This window comes from Grus americana, chromosome 4 (genome assembly GCF_028858705.1).
Source record: "Grus americana isolate bGruAme1 chromosome 4, bGruAme1.mat, whole genome shotgun sequence".
Classification (NCBI taxonomy): domain Eukaryota; kingdom Metazoa; phylum Chordata; class Aves; order Gruiformes; family Gruidae; genus Grus; species Grus americana.
In genome coordinates, this window is record NC_072855.1 from 76,941,468 (window position 1) to 76,968,959 (window position 27,492).

The following is a 27,492-nucleotide window of genomic DNA, read 5'->3' on the forward strand; positions in this document are numbered from 1 at the left end:
ATAGTGTTCTGTGAGGAAGTTTACCACATGCATTTCTAGTTGTGTAGAGTCGTGATCTGTGATATGGTCTGTTTTGATCAAGCTACTCCTTTTTCCTCCGAGACCAGCATTGTGAGATGGCATCTTTAAGATGTCACACTGAGAAAGAATTATGCGCATTATGTTTTCTTTTGGTCTTTGGGAAAACATGGGACCCAAAATAATTTATTTGGTCCAGTGATTTTGTTAAATAAAGTTGACGTGGTTTAGGCCCAGCCGGCAGCTGAGCACCGCATGCCGCTCACTCACCACTCCCCCAGCGGGATGGGGAGGAGTACGAAAAAACAAGGGGTTGGGATAAGGGCAGTTTACTGGGAGAGCAAGGGAGAGGGAAAACAATCAACAACAGTACTGATAACAGATATTCACAATGGGTGATAACAGAGAACAATTTACCGATCCAACAACTGACCCACGGGATGCTCAGCCCGTCGCTGCCCCCCTCCCCTGCCCGACTAGCCCCCCCCCCCCTCTTTTATGGTGAGCATGATGTCACATGGTATGGAATAGCCCCCGGCCAGCTTGGGTCACCTGTCCTGGCTCCTTGTGAAATTAACTCTATCCTTGCCAGAACCAGGACAAAAGTTCTGAGGTTGTTGTGTTTAAATTAAATATAGCAGAATGCTATTAGTTAGTCTGTCACTTGCACAGTTTTGAAGAAATCAAGGGTTTACACTTGCTCGTTCAACAGATTCCAGAAGATTGGGGTTGGGGGAAGCATCCTTGATCTTGCATATATCTTTGTAAAGAGCTATATGCTGAAATGTTTTATTTACAAATGATGTGAAAGAAAAACCCCAAACCTGTGGTAACCATATAGTTAGGAGTAATAATAAAAGCCAAAAAAATGTCCAAATGGCTTTGTGTTTTTGTGTTAGTTAACTATGCAGCTAGTTGCTGGTGATGAATTGAGAGTTTTGTTCTTAGCATCCCACTAACACCTTGATTAAATATTGCTTAGTTGGTCTGTATTAGTATACTTGGCATAGCAATTTTAAATTATTTGTGTTTGCTGGAAGAGCAAGTGCTTTAAGGCAAGAACAGCATAATCTTTAGGTATTAAAGTTCACAGAAGCTTTTGCCTCTGGAAGCTCAGATGTCCCTTTGCAAAGGCAAGATATCTGTTCAGTTTATTTTCTTTATTGTCCCTAACCAAGAAAGTGGCATTCATTTCACTACTATTGGATTGTGGCAAGCATGTACTTCTGGTGATGACTTTGGCAAATGTTAAAACAGGGAGGCCTGGAAGGACTTAGTCCTTCTTCAAATACTCTGACATACCATGAAGAAATCTTGGTCAGGATTGGATGGCACATAATATGCTGTGTAATGCTGAATGTTATGTGTTTCAGGTTTGTTTCTGTCTATCTCTCAAGATTATGTTTTCTTGATAGTTATATTAAAACAGAAGAACAGAAACATGCTGGAAATCAGTCTTTCAATGGAAGCTAATGTTCATGTTTGTTTATATGAGAAGAAGAAATGAACTTATGTTTCTACTACTTAAATCTCACCATTTTTGCAGTGACAATTGTTTTCAGTTAAATAAGCCTGCCTGAAAACTAGTGAAGGCAATAGAAAATCTGCTATTGGCTACAACCACCTTTAGCTCAGAGCTTTAATGCTTAGCATTGAGGTATGAGAAGTCAAGTGCTTAAAGCTAATGGTGGTGTGTTCGGTTTTGAGGTTTTTTCTTCTTTTTTCTTTGATATCTTGCCTGCAAAATGTGGTTCTGGCATAGGAAGGCTTTTACATTAAAGGCATTAAGTCGAATTATGTCCTCAGTTTCGTGATAAAATAAATCTCAATTTCAAGAATTATGTGTTTGCTCAAGATGAATGTAATATTATAAAGCTAGTTCTTAGCAATGTAGTCTTTATTTTTTCTGTATGAAGACTACCTTCCCAGTCATTACTCCTCAGATAGTATTTACATTTAAAATTATTTGCTTTTAATGTTTTTGTTTGAACCTTGTTTAATTTTCAGAAATGTTTTTTTTCTCATTTCTTAGAGAAATACATCTGGATGCATTTTTATGCAAGTTGCATTTAAAATAAATTTTGCCACACAACAGTCAGACATTGATGGCCTATCTCAGTTGCAAGTTTTCATCCTAGATTTTTAACATTGTTAAATTAATCCCCACTGGGATAGATAAGTGTCTGAGTGACTGAGAATGTTAGCCTCACATCTTCACCTACATGATTTATTTAAGATATTAGAAAGTATGTGTTGATAGGTTGAGGTGCTAGTATTCTAATCTGAACTTGTTATAGAAGATCAAACACAATTTGTTTAAGGAGATTTGGGTATCCTTCCGGTGACCATGAAGTTCAACCCTTCTTGTGAAAGCTCTGCAAAATGTTAGCAGAAGCCTAGGAATGAGCTTTCTGAACCATTCTCTCTCTGACATGGTCAAATAACATCACGTAGCAGCAGGAGCTTCATTAGTATGAAAAACTGTTGTTCTATATTTTGGCTGAAGAAAAACATGCTGTCTGTGTCCCAGTACTTAATGAGTAAGCAAATCAACAGTTGCTGCCTCAGGTTTCTTTTGCAAGTTTTATGTTAATACTGTCTACAGCAATGTTAAAACACAAGTTTCTACTCTGCAGTGAGCTCTGTAACAGGGGTCTGAAACTCAGGATGCAGAAGTATTGCATCTAGTTTTTTTAATACGATCAACACTAAAAATCATGTTTTCAGCTATTCAAAAAATTACAGTGCAGAAAACAATACTCTTCTTTACATGACTGTTTGAATGAACATAGTTTTTTAGATTTATAAATGTTTAGAAAATGGTTTCCAGAAAGCAGACAGTGTGTTTACTGCCTTCAGCACAGATAACCATCTGCTTATTTTCAGTGAAGTTTGTTTTTTCTTCTCTTGCCAGGTGTGCATGGTAGAGCATTTGCAATTGCACTCATGAGCATTTTGAAGTAGCATACATGACAACTTTAGATGTATTTTGAAAATCTGGAGATAATTTCATTGCAGCATAAAAGGCTAGCAGATGGAGTAGTGCATGTTGTTGATGGGCATTACAAGCAGCTTAGACGCTATTTAGGCCTGTGTAGGGTTTCATATGGTAGCTTACACAATGAGTAGGGGCGCATTTTTTTTATGCGTACTTGTCTAGTTACATGGTATGTGTTAATGTGGCGTAATTCAATTATGTCCTGATTGATCTCAAGGTAAACCCCCCTGTTTTGTAACAGTGAATGTCAGGTATTTCATCTTACTGTGAGGACATTTGACTAAATTAGTTCAGTGACACCTTTTGTGTTGATTCTCAAGATAATTCTTAGACACCTCAATCTGCGGTGCTCTTATTGTCTGGTGCATTTTTTTTTTTTTTGATATGTGCATGCTTTTTTAGGTGTTTGATTGTAGTGAGTGACCCAGGTGTAAGCATTTTAGGTTATATTTATTGATACATCTTGTAATTAAACTGATTCTCTTGTTTGGTGATCATACCACAAAGCAGAAGGATGACTCAGGACTTCAGTGGACTGTTAATTGGAGGGAGCACCCTTTGGGACATATTCCAAACTTCATTTCAATTCATTAGTAATTCAATATGGGTGATATTTAGATGCGCTTATTTTAAATTGGAAATGTAGATCCTACCTGTTTATTTCATTTAACTACCATAATTAGCATGTACTGGCTTTGAGTTTGAGAAATATATTTGCAAAGCAAGAACTGGTCTTTTCGTTTGTTTATTTTAAATATTGATTAAGTTTGGGATTCACTGCCATGTTACTCAAAGATTGGTTGTTCATTTAGGAAACTCACCTATCCATGTGACAAGTGAGGAATGGAGTGGTAAATGTCACCAGTCTAGTCTGTGTTAAGTACAGTGTTTTGACTGGGTTTTTTGACTTTTCTTCCTCGCGTCTGTGTATTTGATGCAGCGTTATTTCTTTACGAGGTGAAAAAAACAATAGAAAATATAGCACATCTTTAAGGGATTTATCATATTCTTTTATCAATAGTTTCCTTATGTGTTAAGTCTCTCCTTTGTGTTTGGTATCTCTTTATGGATTGGCAGAGACTGAGAAAGCACAACAGAGATGATCGTGTGTCATTGAAATGAATATAAGTTATTCTTATATAATTTAAGAATCAAGCAAATGAAGAAGAATGCATGAAAAGGTAGATAGTGTAACATATGGTTTTTATAATAGGATCTTGATTGCTTCTCTTTCCAACACAAGATCTGATGGAAACCTTAATAGGACCTACATGGTAGGCTTCTATAACCCATACTTTGGTAGCTAGATCACAAAGCCATTAGCCTGACTTTAATCACTTGAGGATGCCAGTCTTCAATGTTAACCATTTTTACTCAAAGTGAAGTTCTGCTCTTTTTACCTATGACCTATCTAGAACTGGATGATTATTACAGTACAATCAGTGCAGCATTTCTTCTTGGCAGGTGGCTTTTCAGGAGGTGAATACACCATTAGCATGTATTTTTTGTGTAAATTTGGAGCTTGCTTTTATGGTTTGATTGCTTTCATTCTGCCCATGTTCCTAATGAAAACAAAGGTTCACATAATAAGCAGGCATTAATTCCCAAGGTGATAGTCACAGAATGGCTGAGGTTGGACGGCACCTCTGAAGGTCACCTGGTCCTACCCTCCTGCTCAAGTAGGGTTACCTAGTGCCAGCTGCCCGTGACAGCTTTTGAGTATCTACATCTTTGAGGATGGAGACTACACAACCTATCTGGGAATCCCATTGCAGTGCTTAGTGTTAGATAATATTGTTTCCAGGTGCATTTAAATATGTAGGTTTGAAACTGCTTACTGTGGTTAATCTGTGTTTGAAAGTAAAACATTTTTTAAAGTTTGAAATATTGGCACTTTTTAATGATGAGTCCTTCTTAAGGTATGATGTCTTCCTTTGGAAGAACAGTAATAAATTTTGAAGACTTTTATTTGTTTGCAGAACTACAGTAGGTTTTTTCTGTTTTGTTTTAATCTGAGAACAGCTTGCTGCCACCAACTATTATTGTAATGGAATAGTTTTTTCTTTCTAATGATATCCTAAATGTTTAGGTAACTTAAGCAGTCATACTGAAGAAATATGATATTGCATCTATTAGAAACAAATATAGCAAGAATGTGAGCAATTTAAATACAAAGTCATGAAGACAATTAATTTTGATCTTACATAGCTGAAATCCCTAGCTCTTAGGAAATACTTGCTCTGGATACTTCTTGTTGACAGATGAAAAAGAAAATATGTTCATTATATAAATAAATCACATGGAATAATAGTGTGGCTGTATGACCTCTTTGCATGGTGCTCTATCTATTGTATGAGTGGAGATTCAAGTGATCTGTTGTTTAAACAAAGCATTTTTTATATGGCAGTGGCAGCTGTATTTTTTCACTTGTACGTCTTTGTGTTTCGAGGGGGAAGAATTACTTGATGTCCATGTAATTCTTAAAAGTTTCTGTTTCTATTATTTTCATTTTTTCAGTGTAAGCTGGAATTTTGTCACAATCATAGAAATTCTGTGGATCTGTAATGATAGGCAAAAGCTCCTGATACAGAGATGATGTATCTTGTGTGCACAATGCTTTGTTTTTAAGTGGCTGCTTCACTTTGTGGACAAAATCTGAACATGTTTGTTTCTTCTACGAAATAATTTACAGCGCTTCACCTACATAGTACACTAATTTGTTTACTGAAATAATCTCCTGTTCTGATAGAATTTCAGCCAAGCATAGTTTAAGACTGACTGCTTTTCATTGAGGCTACATATTTAAATTTCCTTTAGAGAGGCATACATAAAAGATGTTCAAGTGAACTGTAAAATAGGATATATGGAATGAAGAAATGCAATTATATTGGTCCTTGATCTGAAGATAGATGTCCATCGAAGGGCAAGATGGGTTTTGCCCTTGCTAAAGGAAAAAAAAACAAAAAACAAAAAACAAACAAAACCCAAATCCAAAACCAAACTCAAGAAACCAAACCTATAGAAGACTTGAAAGGGAAATGAGGAACATGGTTCTCAATAAGGGTTTTATAAGTTTCTGGGACATTTAAGATTGGTGCAGGGCAGGAAGAGTTAACAGTAATGAAAGCATATCTACTGGATTTGGAATTTGAATGAAGGAGGAAAGATATTTGGTGATAAAGAAGCAAAAGGAGGATTTAGTGATGGACTAGGGGGATGGGAATAGAGACAGAACTGATAGTTAAGGTTGGAAGTTGATCGAGCAACCATTAAGATTAATTTTGCTTAATTTTTTTGTTTTTGTTTGTTTGTTTCAGGTTCGTGGGAGCAAAGGTGAGGTCCTTTATATCCTGGATGCAAGCAATCCACGCCATTCTAACTGGCTGCGTTTTGTCCATGAGGCTCCATCACAGGAACAGAAGAACCTGGCAGCCATTCAGGTAGATTTGGTGGATTCCTACCATTTGCTTCCTGTTATTGATATACTAATTTGATCTCCTCCTTGGTCTTTATCTCTTGCAGTAAAATTGCAAGATCTGAGAAAAGTAGCAAACTGCTTTCCTTTCCCTAACTTTCTTTTTAGAAGTGAAGACTTGTGCTTAAATATAATACTATAAATAAGATCGATGGGATGAAAGACCACAGAGGTCCTTAGTTAGAATCTGATGTTCTTTCAAAGGTCTGTATTAATCCACTGTGATGGAATTGCACTGAATCATTTACATGAACTACTTCTCCTGGCTTTAGGTAAAGCGAACAGTTTACAAAAAACCCTGCCAAAAATAATTTCCAGAGTAGTTAACCTACTACTATAACAAGTTTAATTTTCTCACTACAGCCTTATTCAGTCAAGTTAAGCTTTTGCCTGAATTAACTTGTTTTCTTGTCATTGTGGAAATTAAAAAGATAACTAGGTAACCATTTACTTGGCTGAATCAGGACTAATGATTTAGAGGCTTAGTTGCATTGCATGCCGAACTCAGGTATGGGCTTAGGTGTGCATGAAAGCAGAACAGTGCATTTGCTTTATAGTTTAAAATTTAATATTAAAGTGTGACAGGTTTGAAAGCAAGTGTGATGTTTAAAATATTCCGGTAGAAGACAGAGAATTAAAGGATCTAATTATCCTATGATCAGGCAGTGCGTGAGGATAAGTTAATAAAAAAAGATCACTTTCTTTTTGTAGTCTTGGCTGTGGATCTGAATTTATCCATCTTATTTCTACATTTTATATTTGTCATTTGCAGCATTCAGTGGTAATGAGTTCCACTATTTTAATTATACATTAAGTTGAAACATGCTTCTGTTTTTCTTCTAGAAACTTCTTCATTTCACTTGATTCCCTAGTCCTTGTATAACAGTGAATAATTAATTTATGTTCTTTTTTCTATGCCGTCCTTGATTTGAGAGAACCCTATTATATCCTTTCCCTCTTATTTGACAGCTTTTTTTCTCAAGCTGAAGAGTCTTAGTCTATTTAATCTCTCATTTTTGGAGGCATTCTGTGGCTTTGCAGAATGCAACAAAGACAGCAATATTTTTCTAGTTACAGCTATTGTCCTTTTGGAGATTATGAAAGAAATGAACTATCTGCATATTTTTTTTAAACAGCTCAGTTTTACAGTAAAATAATTTCCAGTCCCACATAAGTAAGAATTTCATAGCTATGTTAAATTTTTTGCTCAAAATGTATACGTTCCATATGTTGTTTCAGGCTAACCCCAGCTATTTGCTGATGTAATCCAACTTTGCCAAAAAAAAAAAGAAAAAAAATTAGGAAAAGGATAGTTATTTATCAGCATTTCTTAAAATTGTTATTCTGCTTCTTCATCATGAGATGACTTTTTGCTAGGATTTGCCAGCAGATCCTTGACAAAAGTATTTAAAGATGTAGTTTATTTTGAGGCTGAACAACAAAAAAATCATTTTTCCTTGCCAAGAAAACAAAATTAATTTCTGATGAAATAAAACAGGAAAAAATACTTTAAACCTACTAGGTAGAAAAAGAATACTAGTAAAGCCCTAGCATGTAGTTCTGTGAAAGATACATAACTGCTGTTCTCCCCTCACCCCCTCTATTCATACTCAGTGCCACTCAACAGTAGTAATTTCAGTTTCTGTGTTGATGACCTGTCCAACTCCCTAAATCTCCTACTCACTGGAGGGACTGTTTGCTTATTTGGATGTTAAGCAAGCACTGCCCAGTGAGATTGCTTTTGCCAGTTCCCCTGCAGACCTGGTATCAGCCTCCCTCTTCCTGTCCCAGTTGGGAGCTTTCCTGTGATTTCCATTCCGCTGTTGCATCTCCTACCATGCCTCTTCTGCCTGGCTTTTCTTCCTTTATCTCAGTAGTTGAATGCTACTATTAGCAGTGCACTGCATTGGGAAACCTAACTGGTTATCTGCCAGCCTTCACTTGATTTGCGCTTTCTACTTTCCAAAGCTGTAGTTTTACTGAATGTCAGTCTGTGACATTCCGTCACATATTGCTGGCTGATCATGACTGCAGTTCTGCTGATATTGTTTCCTTGGACCTTGTTGCTGTTCCTGTTTTAGGTCACTGTGGACAGCTTCATTGTCTGCTTTTCCTCTAGGCCTGTACTCTAGGTTGTCGTCTTTGGTTCAGACCTCTTTAGGTCTTAACATCCAGGCTACAATTGAATTTTGAGTAACAGATAAGAAAGAGCGTTCACTATTCATCCATTCAGCAAAAACTCTTGCCAGTACTCACTGAATGACTGCTTTATTATGCTTTTCCTGATGTCTGTCACAAGTCAATGGTTAACTTAGCATGACCACTGCCTATGCAATTATTTCTGTATGTTTTCCTTCTGTCTTTGTCTCTGGGTTATACCAAGATCTATCAAAAGATTTGTTGTCCTTCTTCTAGTACTGAATATGAAAGGTCCTCATACATGAGGAGTCCTAGGCATTAGTCAGTGATTAGCATGTCATCAGTGCATAAGCAGTGATAGCAAATTACAGTCAATGTTAGCAAATGCAAAGTAAGGTTCACAAGAGGGAGCAGTGTGAGCAATTGAAGTTCATTATTATATTTTAAATAAAACACGTGGTAAAATGACCTGAACTTCTGAATAGAAGTTTTAATGGAGTATCTAGTGTGTACCAGTGGGATTATTTGATAATGAAAATGATTATTTAAATAAAGAAATGGAAAGAAACTGCTGTGCTGTACTGCATAATGCTCTACCTTGCTTAGAGTGTGCTTAGTACTTTTTGCATGCCTTTTTAAAGGATCATACTGGAGTTAAAGGATGGTTTAAAAACAAAAAAGAGTAGCAAGAATGCTAGTCCTATAAAAGCTTCCACAGAAAAACATTTGGAAAAGTTACAGGGGAAAAATAGCAGAAATGTGATTGGCACGTACAAAATGATGAAAAGTGTAGGAAAGGCAAACTTAAAAAACAGACAAAAATTTACTAAATTATCTCATAGGTTTTTTTAGTATCATCAATAATCAGCTGCCAGAGTAACTTGTGTATTCTATGTGAGTGACCTTGAAGCTGTGTAGATATGTATATATGTATAAGTATTTAATTGCATATAACAGGAATAGGTACTACTTGTGTTGAAAAAAACTGAATGTGCATGTATTTCTTTGCAGGGTTTGATCTCACTTTAGTAGATGGAGATGCAAATCCCAAACCTCTGCTATTCCTTTAGGAAAAAAAAGCAACCAACAACCCAGCCCACAAATCTTTCAATATTTTAATTCCACAATCATTGCCTTTAATGTTAAGCAGATTTAATATCACTTGGTGCAGTAGCACTTTGTTTTATGAAATCAGTGGGCAAAATTGGTGGGATGTTTCCACTAATGATACCCTTTAATTTGAATTGAGAGTTGCCTGCTTGCCACCAAGATGATAAAATGATGTTTTACAAAGAGGAAAAAGTTACGAATTAAATCATTAAAGTTGTTTTAGCTTCATTATCACTATTCAAGTCATGTGACTGCGAAAAAAAATGAAGTTGTATTGCTGAACAAGTACCTAAGATAATTTAAAAAAAAAATAGAAGAATTCGTAATACAGATTATAGCATCAAACAAAAAAAATCCTAATCTTAAACCAACTGAATGGTTACATATTATATAATTGAAGTAGAATGTCTGCATAGTTATAGAAAGGGTTAATTTGCTCAGTATTCAGTTTAAAAGAAGATGAAGTGAATGCATATGTCCTTGTATACAAATAAAGTAAACCACATCCTGGGTTGACTGCAAAATATGATTAATTCACCTTAGCTTAATTGTACCCAATGATCATGTTTAGACTCTGTGCAAAATGCTTCCTGTGGTGAAAGAGCAATTTAGATGGCATGGGATTTTTTTTTTTTTTTTAAGTTTTGTGGGGTTTTATTTATTTAATTTTTTGGGGAGTGGGGTTTGTGGGGGTTTTTTGGTGTGTGTTTTTTGTTGGTTTTTCTTCCCTGATGAGGGGTAGCTGTGGTGTTCAGGTCGTCTTTGATTGGGAAGGCACAGGAAGTATTTTTAACAGCTGTGCAGTGAATAGTACCACTGTGTGGCTGCTGGAGAAGGATGGAAAGGTTGGAGGGTACCTGTGTATGTACCAATTGTTTTTCTGAGCTTTGCACAGCTGAATTACTGGAGGCTTCTCTAACTGATTTCAAGTAGTAATTGAATGAGTTAATCCTCTGCTGTATTTAAAGTAGCTTTAGAATTACAACTTTTGCATTGACAGAAACTCTATGTATTGTAATTTCTTTTGCCCTGGGTTATTCCTAGCTGTTTACTTATAAATATGACTTCTGATATGCAGCAAAAATGCATTGTAATTATCATAATCAAAGGGAAATGGCTCCTATCAAAAATATCACAGTTTTGTTTTTTCAATTTTTAGACTGGTAGAGTATTGTATTTTCAATATTCCTTTATCCTGAATGCGTAAGTTTATCTGTCAGTTGTACTTTTATTAAACACTCTCTGCTGGAGATTACTATGCAAAACAGATCCTGTTGTTAACATCGGAACAGTTTTGTAAACAGAATTGCAGCCAGCTAGAGCTTTAAATTCAAATATTTTTTTCTTTGGCAAGCAGACACTGGGACGGTCTGCTGTAGCTTAGAAAACAGTGAGTTAGCTTAGAAAACAGTGAGTTAGAATAATGGGGAGTGATCTCATTACATTTGATATCAATGGAAGTCTTTTCATGGCATTTGGAAGGCTTTAAATCCAGGTTGCTCAGTCAAAAACATGCTAAAGAGCTGCTGGAGGTGTTGAGCAGCATCAGATACATGGACTTTGCAAGTTAACAGGGAGTGCTTGGCATCTCTTACAGTGTATGGTGCCCTACAGCATGGTTCAGTTGCTGAGTTCAGTGGTTACTTGTGGCAGTGAAAGTCACATGTGAAGTTCTGCATATGTTTTACATGGTTTTAAGTTTTACTAAGCCAGCATTTCTTAAAACAGTGAAATGCTACTTTAGTTAAAGGTAGATTTGGAGTGGAACGCTAAGTCTGAACATCTGTAAACTTTGGGGAAAATTGGGATTTATATCCGAAGTGGAAGTTAATGCCTATGGCTACCTCCTCTTTTTAGTTGAAAAAGGGAAAGAAAATAAAAATTGAAGTTTTTCAAAAAGCATAAAAAAATGCAGGGTTGTTCCTGTGATGCTTTGGAAATAAAGAATAGAATGAGAATTGGTATTACTGCTAGAGTGGTTAACATCCTCTGCAACAGATGCATGCTGAAAGCAATATTGTCTGACTGGACTTGTGCAAGGATGTCATGGAAAAGTTGAAGAGATCATATATCAAGAGAGAAGTGTTCTGGATGATGGGGCAGGGTGTATCATCAGCAAGTTAGCTGATGACACAAAAATAGGAGTGTCTGATCCAAAGGGACCTCAACAAGAAATGGGGAGAAGTGGTCTGACAGGAACCTCATGTATCGCATCAAAGGGAGGTTGTGATGCCACCATGACCAGCACTTTGGGTTTTCTCCCAAGGACCACTGTGGCCTGCTGCAGCTGAATGTTGTTAGCAAAACAACCAGCATGGCCTAAGCAGATGGGCAGGTGGAACAATTGCAGATGTGTTCTTAGAAATTGGAGGATTATTAAAATTACTCAAACGATTTCTCATGACGGTCACTGTGTCTGTGTCTGCATGTAGATACATGGGCTTCATTAGGTGCTGGTGGTGGTGCGAGAGACTTAAATTCCTTTGTATTTTCTGGAGAAATTCCATTGGTTTCACTGAAAATGCTGCCTTGAGGAGCTACTACAGCATGGGTGTATTTGGATTAATTAGCGCTCTGAATACCTGACTATTAGCATTTGTTTGGCTGGAAAAGCCAAACAAATTAGCCTTGGAGGAGAAATGAATTTGAGCTATGTTTTAGTTTGGGCTGGCACTTGGTCTAGGTTAACCTGAATAATTAGTTCTGGTTGCTATTCTCCCAAACTTACTGTGTGGTGTAAGATGTGTTGCATATGATCTAAGTGAAAGGTGTGCTCTTTGGTTCTTTAATGAGTACATTTGGGACTTTGCCTGCGATACATGGCTTTTTCTTTTTCTTTTTTTTCTTTTTTTTGGCAAGGCAGTAATAGGTATGTGCTTCCATTTATAAGGTTGTTTGCTTTTAGAATAAGGTTGTCCTAAACAGTGATGTATTGGAGGTTTAGCTCAGCAGTTTTCTCCTGTCTAAATGGAGACTGAGTGTAGAAAGACCTTTTACTTTTCCTCATGTCAAGACTTTCAGTACATGATTTATTTTGAGTTTAGACTGTAGTAAAGGTTTCTAACTTGACAGAGGCAGATGAAAAACAGTAACTTCTAGACATATGCAAAAGTTAGGGTGGCATGCCGATAGATATCTGGGCTGCAGAATATATCTTGAAATGCATGATTTGTTTTGTTTTCAAATGCTGCTATTGAGACAAGGACAGGAAAGAGGTGCATCCTTGAAAGCAGCAGCTCTATCAAGTCTATTAAATTAAATAAGTTTCACTCTTGTGTGACAATATCTTGTGTAATATATAACAGACCTTCTAAAGCTTGAGGAATACTACATCCCTGTTGACAGTTTAAATTAATCTTAGTATATTACAAAAATTAAAAATCATTATCTTGTCCTTGTGCTAGAAAGCTTGTTAGATAATATATGGCTAGATGTTGTCTAAAGAAGTTTCAATTAACTTCTCTGGATGTTAATCAGATAAAGCTTTAAGATTTACGATAGAACTTGGAAGCCTTCATTGCATAAAAATGAGTCGTCTTTGGTGCTTTGGGTAGTACGTAAAGTAGTTTGTTCACATATGGCAAAAACCCTCAGCTCTGTGTATCAGTTCAGGAGACAGCTAGTTTTGCTGTGGATATCCCTGCCCCGCCATGTCAACCTTGGTAACTTTAAATATTGTCAAAGACCAAAGTTGTTAGTTTATGTATCTATTTGGAAGCTTATTTATTCATTGTGGAGAAGGTTTTGGAGCTTATTATTACATAGTTTGTCCTCTCATGCAGAATCTGGGCTGGATCTTTGGCCTTCTGTGGATCTGTGTATCTACACTGATGGAAACCTGCAGAGGGTTTTGATCTAGTAGTTTAAAGTGCATTTTACAGATGTGCCTGCTAACTTGATAGTGAAGATAACTGACCAGGATTGAAAGCCTGTTCCTGAAGAACTGGGAATCTTAAGGAGGGAGAGAAAAATAACACTATGTAAGCATGCTACTGAAAGCTGGTTATAATTCATGCAGCCAACAGGGGACAGAGCTAAAGCTGTATTGGTTATTTAAATTGCTATTTTTCTAATGCTCAAATGTTTCATTTTCAAACTCTGAAGTTCTTGTCAGGCAGAGTGTGGCAGGAGAGGAGGACTTTAACACCACTTTCATCTTGGGTTAAGATAAAGACAGCTTAATAGGTCAGAAAAATATGACGATGATAATAATAAAAGAATATACAAAACAAGTGATGCACAGCACAATTACTCACCACCTCTTAACTAACACCTGGCTAGTTCCAGAGCTGCGGTTGTGCACTTGGCTGGCTTCCCCCAAGTCACATAGCAAGCATGACATCCTATGGTATGGAATATCCCTTTGGCCAGTTTGGGTCAGCTGTCCTGGCTGTGTCCCCTCCCGGCTTCTTGTGTACCTCCAGACTCCTCGCTGGCAGGCTGGTATGAGAAGCTGAAAAGTCCTCGACTTGGTGTAAACATTGTCTAGCAATAACCAAAATATGAGTGTATTACCAACATTATTCTCATCTTAAATCCAAAACACAGCACTATACCAGCTACTAGGAGGAAAATTAACTCTATCCCAGATGAACCCAGGACAGTCTAGGTTACAGCACATACTGGAAAAGCCTCACAGGTGAAGCAGGGGAATAATTCCAGAATACTGGAATACAAGGGCACTTTATCCATGCAACCACACTAGGAAAGGAGTCTTAGAAAGGCAGTTCTAGCTTTGTGCTACCTGGGGAATGGAGCCAGCCCTTCCATAGTTGTGGGCTAATATTAGTTCAGGGTCCCATATCTGTCTCTATATTTTACTTTTTCTGACATAATTATTCATTGCTTCTACTTATTGTGTGCAACAGGAAGGAGAAAATATTTTCTATCTGGCTGTGGAAGATATTGAAACAGACACAGAACTTCTGATTGGGTACTTGGACAGTGACATGGAAGAAGAGGAGGAGGAGGAAGAAGAAGTAACTGTTATCCAGGAAGATGAAGACAGTGGCAACAATAAAGAGGTGCAACCAGCTGGTGAAAAAATTGCAGGTGAGCAATATGTAAAAAACAGGATAACCTGAGAGCTTAAGAGTGGTAACAAAGGAGAAAGAGAACGCTAACTGTATAGGATTGGGGAACTGGAAGGCTCCCTAGGTTTAGTCTGAGCTCTTGTATGATTTGTATCTCTTTATTTTGGTTTGAGTTGAGGTTCTTTTCGTTGCCTAATAAGAAGCAGCCAGTCCTGTGAATTACTGAGTGAATGAGTGAGCCTAGATTTCATGAGAAGTTATCATTAATTTTTGAACTAAAGATGAGTCCATTTCACCTAACGTACAGTCTTATGAAAGCTAAGGTTTTGCTTTAAGAGTGGTAGTTTCCCTCTTACTTAGATGGGAGAGGAATAAACCTTTTCATAAAACTGTTCAGCCAATCCTAAGGTAAGATGCGTAAGAAAAAGTAGGTGACCTGAGCTGTCTGGTGAATTCTCAGCATCATTATTAAAGTAGAGACAACCTGGATGACTAATTTAGGCTAACAGCCTAAGTCACACCCAACTTCATACTTTGCATCCATTTTCAATAATGCTGATGGTAATCTACTCAAGATGGGCTGTCTATAATTCACTTAGAGACAATGTCTTTTGTGAATTTTGTGATGCCATTTTGCATAATGTGTTTCTGGCAGAGAGTCTCTCTTAATGTAACCAAAATATTCCCTGAAAACTATTCCTTTACTGTGTTTGCCTCCAATCATGCAGATCTCCTCAGCTGTAAAGAGGACCATGCATGCCCAAACTGTGAATCCAGTTTTGCCAGTCAGGAGATACTAGCTGAACATCTTCAGACTTTGCACCAAAAACCCAGTGAAGAAAAGGAATTTAAGTGCCGAAACTGTGGAAAGAAATTCCCTGTTAAACAAGCTCTGCAAAGACAGTGAGTAGAAACAGGAGTGGTTTTTTCAGTGATCATTTAAATCAATTTGATTCAACTGTGTTTCTCTTGACTTAATCACAATTTAAACTTTAACTTTTAAGCTTGTGTATTTGTACCCTTACTGTTTACATTAGTCTTTTAATATGTTAATTTCTTGGAGACTTCAATTTGAATGGCAAAAATGTCGCTAATTTTCTGTTTTAAAACCATACACTGTAGACCAGAGCTGCTGTTTGCTGCAAAATGGTATTTAATAGTTTGGGAGATATAATTTTTAAGCTATGGATGTTGTTACAGAACTAAAGTAAGATTTAGAAGTAAGTGGTGATCTAGAAGGACAAAAAAAGGAAAAACAATCCTTCACGTCGCTTAATTAAATATTTGGGTGATAGAAAAAAATCAAATAGAAGCATGAGACATGAGATTTAAGAGCACATCTTTACTGTCCTTGATAGTCTAAATATGCGGTTTTATCACTAAAGCCATATATCTTACAATTATACTTTCATACAAAACAATAACTGGTTTTGTCTTTTGTTATGTATATATTTTTTACTTGCAATTAAATCAATACATTACTTTTATACATTTAATTACAGATAGTTCATTAGATGCTTAAGTGATTATAGATAGTATGTTTAATCTCTCTTGTATTGGAAATAAACAGACTCATGTTTCATAGAATGTGCTTAAGGCTACTCTTGTGATAAATTGATCTTTCTTACATCTGAATAATGTGAATATTCCTGGAACTGGCAGCTCTATATGAGCTTTGTGTTCTTTCATGGAAATAAATAAAATTACATAGCAGACAAATATTTGGTGGAGGCAATTAAATATTTTCTCTTAGACTTAGACTTGTTCCTTCTAGTCTATAGTGGAAATTGGATTTGTGCTGTATAGCTAGTTAAGTAAATTTTTACATCATGCAAAGTAAGATTAATCTGTATGAGGATACAGCAGGATGATCCTGACTCTTGCTGTTTATGCATTTGATTAGTCCCATGAAATTCCAGGTGACTTCACATGTGAAATAGATTACTCACCTACTTAGATTTGCAGAGCTAGATATATGTTTTTAACTACTGCAAGCCTGTGTAAGTTGTAGAATGTTCCCCTTATTTCTTTTTATTTTTTTATTTTATTTTTCTTTAGTGTACTTCAGTGCACAGAGAATATCAGCCCAGGAGACTCTTCAAGAAGTTTTCAGTGCTCTGTTTGCAATACTTCCTTCAGCTCAGAATCGAGGTTTTGTGTCTGAGTTACTGGACTGCTGTCATATTGCTGGCCTCCCTTTGCATGTTAGCTTTCAAGCTTGTTAGTTTATGTGAATCCTAACAGTGAAAGAAGTCAAATGTTTTCATTCCTATTTGCTGTAAGTAATGCATGAGGTGGCCCTGGAACTCTGCAGTGCAGCATGCTTTAAGCTCAGAGTACTTGCTATGTGTCTGGTTTCTGTAAATACTGCTTTATATGTTGCTTTTGTGTTTGTTTCTTTTTACTGGTTATCCCATGTAGTTATGAACAGCACAAGGAGGCATGCAGAGGGGATGCCAGATTCATATGCAAGGCAGACAGCTGTGGGAAGAGGTTCAAGAGTAAGGATGCCCTGAAAAAACATAAAGAAAATGTTCACAGTGGTAAGTAAGAGTTTAATGTTTCTTTGGGGAAAAAACCCTCTAACATGTTCCTAGTCTTAAATTTGCAAATCAGAGTAAACATTGTCTTTGGTTTCTTTTTTTAATGGATTCATTTGTATCAAAAAAGAAAATTTAGTAGTAACTAATTGCAAAAGTAACTATTCCTCTTCCCTCAGGGAGAAATGACTATATACCAGATGAATCATTAGTCTACTGCAGAAAATGTAATAGGAATCTGGGGAAGTTTAAATTAGGCAAATAATAGATAAAGCAAACCATTTCAGTAGTGAGGAGAATCAACCACTGGCACAAACTGCTACAGGAAGTGGTGAGTTCTTGATCTTTTGGTATTTTCAGGACACAATGGAATATCTTTCTGGAAGACATGCTTCACAAACGATTAGGCTTGATGGGTGTATTGCATAAAATTGTATAGCCTCTGTTGTGCAGGAAGCCAGACCAGACAATCCACTAGTCCCTTTAGGCCCTAGCGTTTTTATATCTGTGCACTATGAATCAATAGTTTTCAATCAAATTTCTCTCTGTTTTCATGAAAGGGCAAAATACTCCTCTCAGGTCCACAAAGCGGATCTCAGTTCTGGCATTCTGCTCTCTCTGCATGTCCTCTCTCAATGTCAATGGAAGATCAGTTTGCGTAGGGACAGCAGAATACCAGAGCGCAAAGAAAACAGTCTTCAGTTGATGATGACAGCATTGAGATGCTTTGGAAGGCTTTTTATTACATGAAATCTCTGTCTTCTGCCAGACTCTTACAGCATACAGAAACCCCTCCATTACCATTCTTACAAAAGATTATCTCCTTTTTTCAGTATCAGTAAGAATTTTTTTCATCCATGAGTATTATGTTTAGGCTTAGCCTTGGTCAGTTATGTAGTGGTATACAAATTCCCCAATTCTCTTGGATAATCAGACCTGACTGAGAGCAGACACCTGGAGGATATTTTTGCTCTGCCTGCACAACGAGCAGAGCTTTTATTTTACCACTTGGGAGTCATAGAAACCACAACCGGTGTCAGTGCAGGAAGGAAAATAACCTACTACTGTTGAGGGACACTTCTGGAATTCCTTCCTGCCTTGCGTTACCTGGAGGCACAGGAAAGTAGAAAGGATTGTTAGGTGTGTTGCTCATTATGCAAAGCTATGAACAGATATTCACTATCACCTTTCTCTCCTCTGAAAAGGTCTCATCATTGTAAGTTGAAGTACTAAGTGTATTCCTGTATTTATGTGTGTATCAGTATATGTAAATACTTGTAAGTTTTATAACAGCAAATGCATATGTGAGTTTAAGGACTCTTTTATACTACAAATTTAAGTATTGAACCAATTGATTGACAGGGTACCTTGTAGTAAGAAGAATCAACATAATGTGAATTCTTTAGGAAAGATATAAGGTGCTGGGAGTCTGAAAAATTGAACTGGAAGCCATCTAATGAGTTCATTTATGATACATACTTCCTCTGTGCTTCACTAAGCAGTACTCCCCTCCTCTTTTGTTCTGTGTCTGTACTTTTTAGTGTTCAATGTGGTATGAACAGTTTTTACATAAGCTAGGAAATATCTTGTATAGGCAGGTAGTTATAAACAAAGAATTAGGTTTATGGTGGCTTCGTCTTGTAATAAAATAGCTTTATAGGTCACTGAAATGAATTTCGAAAGGTAAATAATAGATAAACCCAATTAAATGCTCTGGCACTTTTTAAAGCAACTGTGAAAAGGGAAGGAAAATGCATCTGGTAGCTGACCTGTAGCTTGTTTTGTAATTTACATTTTAGACAAGATTTGAATTCATGATCTGGCGCTAGTACAGTTTCTCTGTCTTATTCAGTTAAAGCCCATTAATGATAGATTATTTTATATAGTAGTATGCTTAATGTTTTCTGTGAATAAAGAAACATGGGAAATGGTGGTTTTGGCTTCAGTTTGGGATCTTTTTTGTCATTGCTGTACTAACTCCTGTATTGACTTCTGGAAGAAATCAACTGTTCAGTTATCAAGTGAGTTGTTCTTAGTTGTGAATTGCGCTCTTCATAATGGATTGGTGATGTGTGATAACATCTATTTGAAGGGGTTTTTTTTCTTTATTGTTCTAGTTTTCTTGATTTACATTCCGTGAGTAACGGGTTTGTTGGACACCCACAGAGAACTCCTGATACGGAACACTTTGAAGATGGGGCACAAATGTAAAAATCTTGTGTCAGTCAAATGACCTGTGAAAAGTCACAGACATAGTGGAAATATTTAGGTTCTTTCTTAGCACTTCCTTTTTAAGATGTTGGTGGTATTTTGTTTCTGTTTCAGGAAATTCTAGGAAGAAGCTGATGTGTTCAGTGTGCAATAAGAAATGTTCCTCAGCGACAAATCTCCAAGAGCATCGAAAGGTCAGTAAGATGAAGGCTAACCCACAGCAGGCTTTGACTTCACTAAGATGTGAGACTGTGGTGCTTAGGTCACTTGAAAGCTGCTGTAATGCAAACCTTTGGGTAATTTCTTTCATGGTTACAAACCCAATGTATTTTATTGTGGATGTTTATTTTTGTAATCACAATTGGTTAAACCAAAAATTTTCCTAAAGTTTTAATGCGTCTTTTACCAAATACAAAGATGTATGTGTTTGTATCACTTATGCATTCCAACATTAAGTCAAAGTTGCCTGCTGTTCTTCAGCATTCTTAAACGCTAAGCTAAATGTAAAAGTATGTTATATAATAATAGGATACATACAGACCATAAAATAGGTTCATGAGCCTTCAGGTTTTTTGCAGAATACAATCTTTCTTATTACTTTGTGACATACCAGTAAGGGTGTTACTTGTACTTTAGTTATGCAGTAGTGAAAAAAATTCTTCCTCAAAGACAAATTTTTAACATCTTTTTGTTTATGCAAGTAATCTTTTATAACCCAGAACAGGAGGGGTTAGCAGTTTGAAAAGCATCTATTGGAAATAAGGGGGTTCATATAGAAATACAGATGAACTGTGTATATGAGATTCTGAATCCATTATACCCAAAGGAAGTCCCTACAAGATTAATTTGATAAATCACTAAAACCCAGGAGATTCTGTTTTTACAGAAAGCTACACTGTATTATTTATCAGATTAACTGTAAGTCTTTAATAATGCCCTGGTTATAACCTGAATCTATTGAGGATATAGGTGATATAAATTAAAATATGTTGTTGTAAAGGAAATAGTGGGGCCTCTCCTTTTAAATTTGTTTTTCTCCTTGCTTGTATTAATACACCCTGCATTTCTTGTCTAACAGGGCTATACTTTGTTACTCCTCAGATGAAATTATGGTATGCCTTGCCACATGTAATTACAATTTTTACACCTCAGTGCACCTTATGTTGGCCCTGAAAAATATGCAAAACGTCCTGGTTAGTGTGTCCATTTTATTACAATATTTGTTTTGTTTCAGTAGTAATTCTGTGCAGGCACTATGACACAAACTAACAAGCTTTTCAAGTAGTATTGATGGTAGGTCAGTTGAGCACTTATTCATCTTAAGAATCACCATGAAGATTTTGTGTAGAAAACTATTTCCTCTTCTTGATTGGTTCCTCTTCCAAGACATTCAGAAAGTAGATATTCTGGATTCACACACCTACATCAGATAGTGAAAGAGATTGCGTGTAGGACTCATGCCTTCTCTTTGCTTGAATTACTTCGCTTTTCTAGGAAGTGGGGTGGGATCCATCATCAACATTGCCAAAAATATTTAGACAGGCAATTAAAACAGTAAGAAAATAATAGGTGAAACAAGGAGGAAAAGATTCCCCCCCCCCATTTCCTGTCAATGTAAAGGAATAAAAGTAGAGAACAGAAAGGTAAAGTATAGGAGATAACAGAAAATAAGTCCAAATAACAGAAAGAGAGAAATCTGACAAACACAGAGAAAGAAGGTAAAGAGAGTGGCTATCGGGAAGATTGAGATATCTTTACTCTGTGAAGACACAGTCATTCATATCTGTAGCTTTCATGTCATTTTTGATTTAAACCCATTTTTAGCTTTGCGTGTCTTGTGGATTTCTTCTGCCTTATATGTCTAAAGATGAGCCCTTTGTTAGCCATGCACAATTAAACTTTGCTGTCATCATCTTCCATCCTTAGTCTTACCTTCTTGTTTTCCAGACTGTTGCTTGTACTATGCTAATTTTTAGTGTTTTGGTGGCTTGGCTTTTTTTCCCCTCTTCTCTTATTCTTTTTTCCCCTCTTCTCTTATTCTTTTTTCCCCTCTTCTCTTATTCTTTTATTCTTTTTTTCCTTTTTTTCCTTTTTAGTTTATCTCAATAAATTCAAGTCATTGTAGGGCTGGAAGAGACCTCAGGAGGTTTTCTAGCCCATTCTGTTTCACAGAGGGGAGTAAGCATGTACCTAAATCATCCTAGATATGCGCTGTCTCATCTCCTGAAAAGTTCCACTAAAGAAAATTCTACCATCTCCATAGAGGTCTCTTTGTATTCTGACTTTTGGGTTTAGTGCCATCAACTTTTTCGAATGTGTTTAGTCCAGTGTTTGTTTTTTTTCTTCTTTGTTACTGCAAATTGAGTTAATTGCTCTTTGTCTTTTGAGAGAATGCCAAGAAGAATTCAGCACCGTCATCTTTATAACAATTAGCATATTGCAAAGTTATGAACTCCATTTGCAATTCCTAGGCTGTACAAACACAGTTATCTCAACCTTTCTTCATGCATCTGTTTTTCCAAACTACTTTTTCTTTTATAAGCTTTTTCTTCCTGTGGATTCTCTCTATTTCACCTATATGCTTCTTGAAGTCATGATGCTTAATTGATCCCTTGATAGTGCCAAGTATAGTGCAATGATGTCCTGAGTTCAGTAATACAGAGAATGTATCTCAGAATGACAGTGCTTTCTAACAGCAGCATCAATCTTGTTATTCATATTTGGTTTGGAATTAATTAATGTGGTGGTGCTATGTAAACTGTTGGTCATCATGTAGCATTTGTGCATTTGATTTCTTCTTCCTAAATACTGAGTGTTTTGGAGCTTCATTAAGAGTGTGGAAATCATTTTGGATTCTGATCTTGTCTTCCTTAGTGATTACAGTCCTACCCAGAATAGTCTCATCTACATTTTTTATTTTATATTTGATTTCCAAAACTACTTACTATATTACAACCCTCCTCCTGCACGATGCTGTTATGATGTTGATCCACTGATATTATTGCTTTTTGTGGTGATCAGTATCTTTTTGCTTTCCATTCTGTCTATGTCCGCCTGTTCTCTTTTGTCTCATCCCCCAATTGTAAACTGATATCCTTCTATCTGCTAAGTGATGTGATAGTACAAAAAAAAAAAAATTCAGCAAACACAACTCAGGAAATGCTGTACAGGAGCTTACAGAATACTGGGTAATAGAATGAAAAAGTTTGTTGTAAAATCTCCTTTCTGCAGGTGATGTCTACTGCCAGAGCAAATGAAACACCTTCTTGAATTATATTCTGATAATAAGTTCTGAAGTTTAAGTAAATGGCAAAATTCAATCATTCAACGATGATAATAGTGAGCGAGCAAGCAAACGAGGGAAGTATAGTCTTCGTTGATGCAGATTCTTGCTAAAGGGTTCTTTTGAATATAGGTGTCTCATGCTTTGGATTTGAATTGCTTGCAGGTACTTAACTTAGGAGTGAGCATATACATGCGAATAGCGCAGGCTGCCAGGCCTCTCCACTGAGGCTCTACTGTTCTGTAAGTGGAAAGGGAAGAAAAATTCCAACAAATCCCAGTTTTGCTGGTTTCTTTTCCCAGGATGATGTGGTCAGAATGGATAGTGCTACACTTTTCAGTACTTGCAGGTAGACTGGGAGGGGTACGTCTCTTTCTGGCTATACAGCTGTGGGGTGTTTCTGACTCTTGTTGTAGGTGGGTGTTTTCAACGGTAAAGTAGCAAATTCTCCTGTTAAGAAAGAAGATTAAGGACACCTTTGAGTGTAAGGTAATAAAGAGTTTTTGGCTTTGGAAAAGGTCATAAAACAAATGCCTATATGAAATGCAGGATTGTGCTTCACTGGCAAGACTAGTTTGTGCTGTTGCCCTTCTAGATTTCTTAGCAGATCTTTTCTATGAATCTGTAAGATTCCATTAAGAGGTAAGCACAGTCTGCTGGAGAGAAAATGACAGAATCAAGAAGGATCTTACTTATCATTTGTTCTAAGAGATTGAGAGTGTTTTATTGTTTATGAAAAATTCTTGATTCTTTCTCAGCTTTCTACAGCGGGACTTCCTGTAAAATTATGATGAGGAGAGTCACCCTTTTAAACATCATCTGTGATTCCCCCCTGCCTTTTTTTCACCTGCCAGTTCCTAGTGTCTCCATGTTGGGTTTTTTCTGCCCTTTTTGTTCAACACTGGACAGTGTCTTGTTCTACTGTGCAATCTTTATTTTTTGTAATCACTATGAAAGCTATAGAAAGGTAGAGGAAATGAAATTTTGAACACCACTTTAAAATTGTCAATAACATTTAATAATTCCAATTGTATGCAATATTCTCATATCCTTGCTCTCTCAAAGCACTGCCTTCCAACAGACAGAGCCTCATCCAGTTCTTGGAGTGGTAGATTGAAATTCAAATTAGTTTTTGGAAAAGCTGATCATGCATTACTTACACCTTCAAAGTTTTAGCTCAGTTTCACCCTCAAAACTCTTTTGAATGACCTTTTGCTTTTCAATAGATCTCAGGAACATTTTAAGATCATTAGTCCTGTAAGTGAAGGAGTATATTTATCTGAGCATATATTAATCTTGTTCGGATGCTTGCTGTTTTGTATAGCACTTACACCTTCAGATAAGAACTTGCTGTCTCTTCAAATGCCTTTGAAACAGTTGTAAGTATGTTCTGACTTTAATGTAACAGAGGTTTACGTCGATAGCTGTTACAGCCCCCTAATGAGACTGATTTTATTATACAGATAAACCATTGCATGAGCACTTGTCTGTAGTATTACATACAGCTTGTATACTCACAGAGCATGTCACAACTTTTCTTAAAATGAAAATCCATTTGAATGTCATTATTCATAAAAATATTTGCTATATTTTATCACTGTTGTTTTACCATGTAATTGTACACTTTTCTAAATAACTGATGAAAGAGTGCCAGCTATAAAATATATGCTTGATAGCTACAGCTATCTAATGCACGTGCACACAAGTCTGGTCTGATTCTTTTCTAAAGAATTGATTAAAGACTATGAGCTGTAGAATATGTATTTGATAGCTGTAGCTTTTTAATGCACATGCACCGATGTCTCTGTTTCAACACAAATGTATTCAATGAGACTGTTTATTAAACAATGCCCATAAGTTGAAATCAGACATTTTTATAGTGTTGAAGCACAGTCTCAGTTCTGATATATTAAATATTATGTTTAAGAATACCTTACAAATTATTTCAAATAATTGTGTTGGGGGGGGATTCTGATAGCACTAGCTTGCAAAAGTATGTAAACTTCAATCAAAAATCTAAGTAAAAATTTAGATCTTTTGAAAAAGGGTAGAGCAGTAGATTGTGTGTGTATAAGAGAAATCTGAAAGGCAGCTGGGTAAACAGAATATTTAGAATGAATGATCTTCATTTGAGCTTACACCTGATTCTGTCTGAGCATTTCATTAAGCTTCACTGTCCAAAGTGTGCAAGTTTGCAGAGATGTAGGAAATTGCATAACTACTTTTTAGTTTATTAAAACATTTAATTTGCTCTAAAGTCAGTTTGTGAGTAGCAGCATAAAAACACGGTGAGACAGAATACTTAAGGAGAATCTCTTTTTGGTTTTTTTTTTTTTGTTTGTTTGAAGGGGAAGTCTTAGTTGAGCTTCACTGGGTTGTCCACAAATGTTTTTCATTAAAGTATTGTGTTGAACCTTTGATATTTGTTATTTTTAGCTGCTAGATTCTTCTACAGAAAATCTATAGAGTGTTCCAAAAAAGCTTTATGAAATGTGATGTCTGCCCGGATGTTTTGCTGTCTAAGGCTGTGGTTCCAAAAAGCTGAAATATATGTTCAGTTGCACTGTAACTAGGTTGAGGGGAGGCTGCTGATGGCAAATGTAATACAGAGCGGAAGGTGAATGGTAATCTTGACAGGTGGAGATCTATGTATGTGTTGTGATTTTGGGCAACAATAAATAATGCAAGATTTTCTTTTTTTTAATTGAGAATCAGAAGTTGCAGCTCTCAACTGCCTCTTCTATTTTTCCAGCATTTAGTCCTTGATGATATGTGCTGTGGTATTGAAAATCCTGCTAATGCTTACTGTATTAACAGTTTAAGAGATGCTGCTGCACCTCCACTGTCTTGCCTCTAAAGGCTTTTAAGAGAAACAATCCTGAAAGAGTTTGATAATATTTGGTTTTTAAAATTCCTACAGCAGTTATGAAGTAGTCACTGTGTTATTTTTACTTATGTCTTACTGACTAGAAGGAAATGTTCTGAAAATGTATTCTGCATCTGTTTTTTTAATGCTTTCATAATAATGGTATTTCAAATTGCTGTGATATCACAAATTTGCATAACCTATGTTTCTAAATATAGTTTCAGTGATTTTTTTTTTGTTGTTGTTTGAAATTATGAATATTTATTTCTTTGAGAGATACTGTTGTTCACCAAGGGACTAGCAAAAGGGAGATCACAGAATATTCATGAGTATTAGTATAGCTACTGGCTAAGAAACAGTTACGGTCTGTTAAAGAATTTCTATATATGTAAGATGTGTGATCTTGTTTGAGACACATACTTAGTTATCATTAAACATTCGTTTTGCAGGTCCATGAGATCTTTGAATGTCAGGAATGTGACAAGAAATTTATTTCAGCTAACCAGCTAAAACGCCATATGATAACTCATTCAGGTAACGTACAAAAATAACACAAACCTACACGTATGTATATATTTATTTAAAGTATATTGAATTTTACCTGAATTAGTTTCTTATAGAAGGCTTGATGAATTCTGCGTTGTCCTGAGCTGTTCAAGCAAATCTGAGGTTCCAAGGAAACCATCTAAGCTATCCTTTCTAAGTCTTTCCAAAATCCAAGTGTAGTGCTGTAGTCGTTTTCCTATTGCTGCTTTGTCCAGCTATATTTTTATGCTAGCTGGGGTAGATGATGTCAGTTAGCTGGGATGGGGCAAAAGATTGCTACTTGGCTTAGCAAGGAGGTGAAGAACTGGTGGTTGAAATTTCATGTTGAAGAGGATGGGAGCTGGGGTATGCTGGCAGACAGCGATCTGTGATAAAAAGGGAAACATTCATTCGTGTGTGTGTGTATATATATATTTTGGCGGACTTGTGCACGTAGTTTCCAGTCAGAGGAAAGCAGCTCATACTCCACACTGTTTCATAGCCCACACACAAATGTTTCATTGTGCCTGTCCTCTGCCGGAACAGGTCACCGTGAGCAGGGAAGTGGCCTGGCCGTAGGTTTGGCAGTATGACACAAATTGACTCTGCCAGGATTTCTGATCACTGCAATCTAGTGTTTCTGTGTCTTTCACCAGTGATTAGAAACATCAACCAACACAATGGAAACACAAACATTGTTATGTCAAATACATTAGCATTTAAAAAATGCAGGTTTTTACAGCTGCACAGGCTTATAATGGAACTATTTTCTTGGTATCAGTCCGCACCAAAAGCTCATTTCTTGTAGTATAATCTATATCTCAGAGGCTCCTAGTTTTCTTTTGACAGTTTTGGATGAGCATTAATGTAGTTAAGTTGCAGTCACCAGTTGAAGCATAAAGGCTTTTTGCATAGGAACTTTCGGTTTTGGAAGCTAATATGTATATTGTTAATTAAGTTTTAAAACATTTAAACTGTCATGCCCTCTTTCACATTTGTAATCTGGAAACAGAGTTTTCCTCTTTGAAGTCATTCTCTTTTGATTTAAGCTAATTAATCAGAATTTAGTTTTAGCAATGATTATTGCAAAGAATGTGCCAATTTCTTGAGATACAGCATGGCTCATCTTTTGTGAAGTGACTTAACTGTCTAACATAAAGGGCATTAGATGTCTTTCTAATTGGTTTAATCTTAATTGGGTTGACTTAATTGCAGAAATCTCTCTGAGGAGATGACTGTCTCTGCCTTTCATCTTCTCCCCCTGTATAAACAGGAGATTAAATGTCCCCCACTC

General features: G+C 36.4%; 1 protein-coding gene across 2 annotated transcripts in view; it reads left to right on the forward strand.

Moving 5' to 3' along the window:
- Nucleotides 1-27,492, forward strand: part of PRDM5 (PR/SET domain 5) — a 79,735-nt gene that overhangs the window by 7,391 nt on the left and 44,852 nt on the right. For both annotated transcript variants that reach the window (XM_054823823.1, XM_054823824.1), the window contains exons 3-9: nt 6,334-6,456; nt 14,609-14,792; nt 15,502-15,676; nt 16,832-16,924; nt 17,195-17,316; nt 19,639-19,718; nt 26,123-26,207. In XM_054823823.1, coding sequence (XP_054679798.1) covers nt 6,334-6,456; nt 14,609-14,792; nt 15,502-15,676; nt 16,832-16,924; nt 17,195-17,316; nt 19,639-19,718; nt 26,123-26,207 — 862 coding nt within the window. The remainder of the gene's footprint in view (nt 1-6,333; nt 6,457-14,608; nt 14,793-15,501; nt 15,677-16,831; nt 16,925-17,194; nt 17,317-19,638; nt 19,719-26,122; nt 26,208-27,492) is intronic.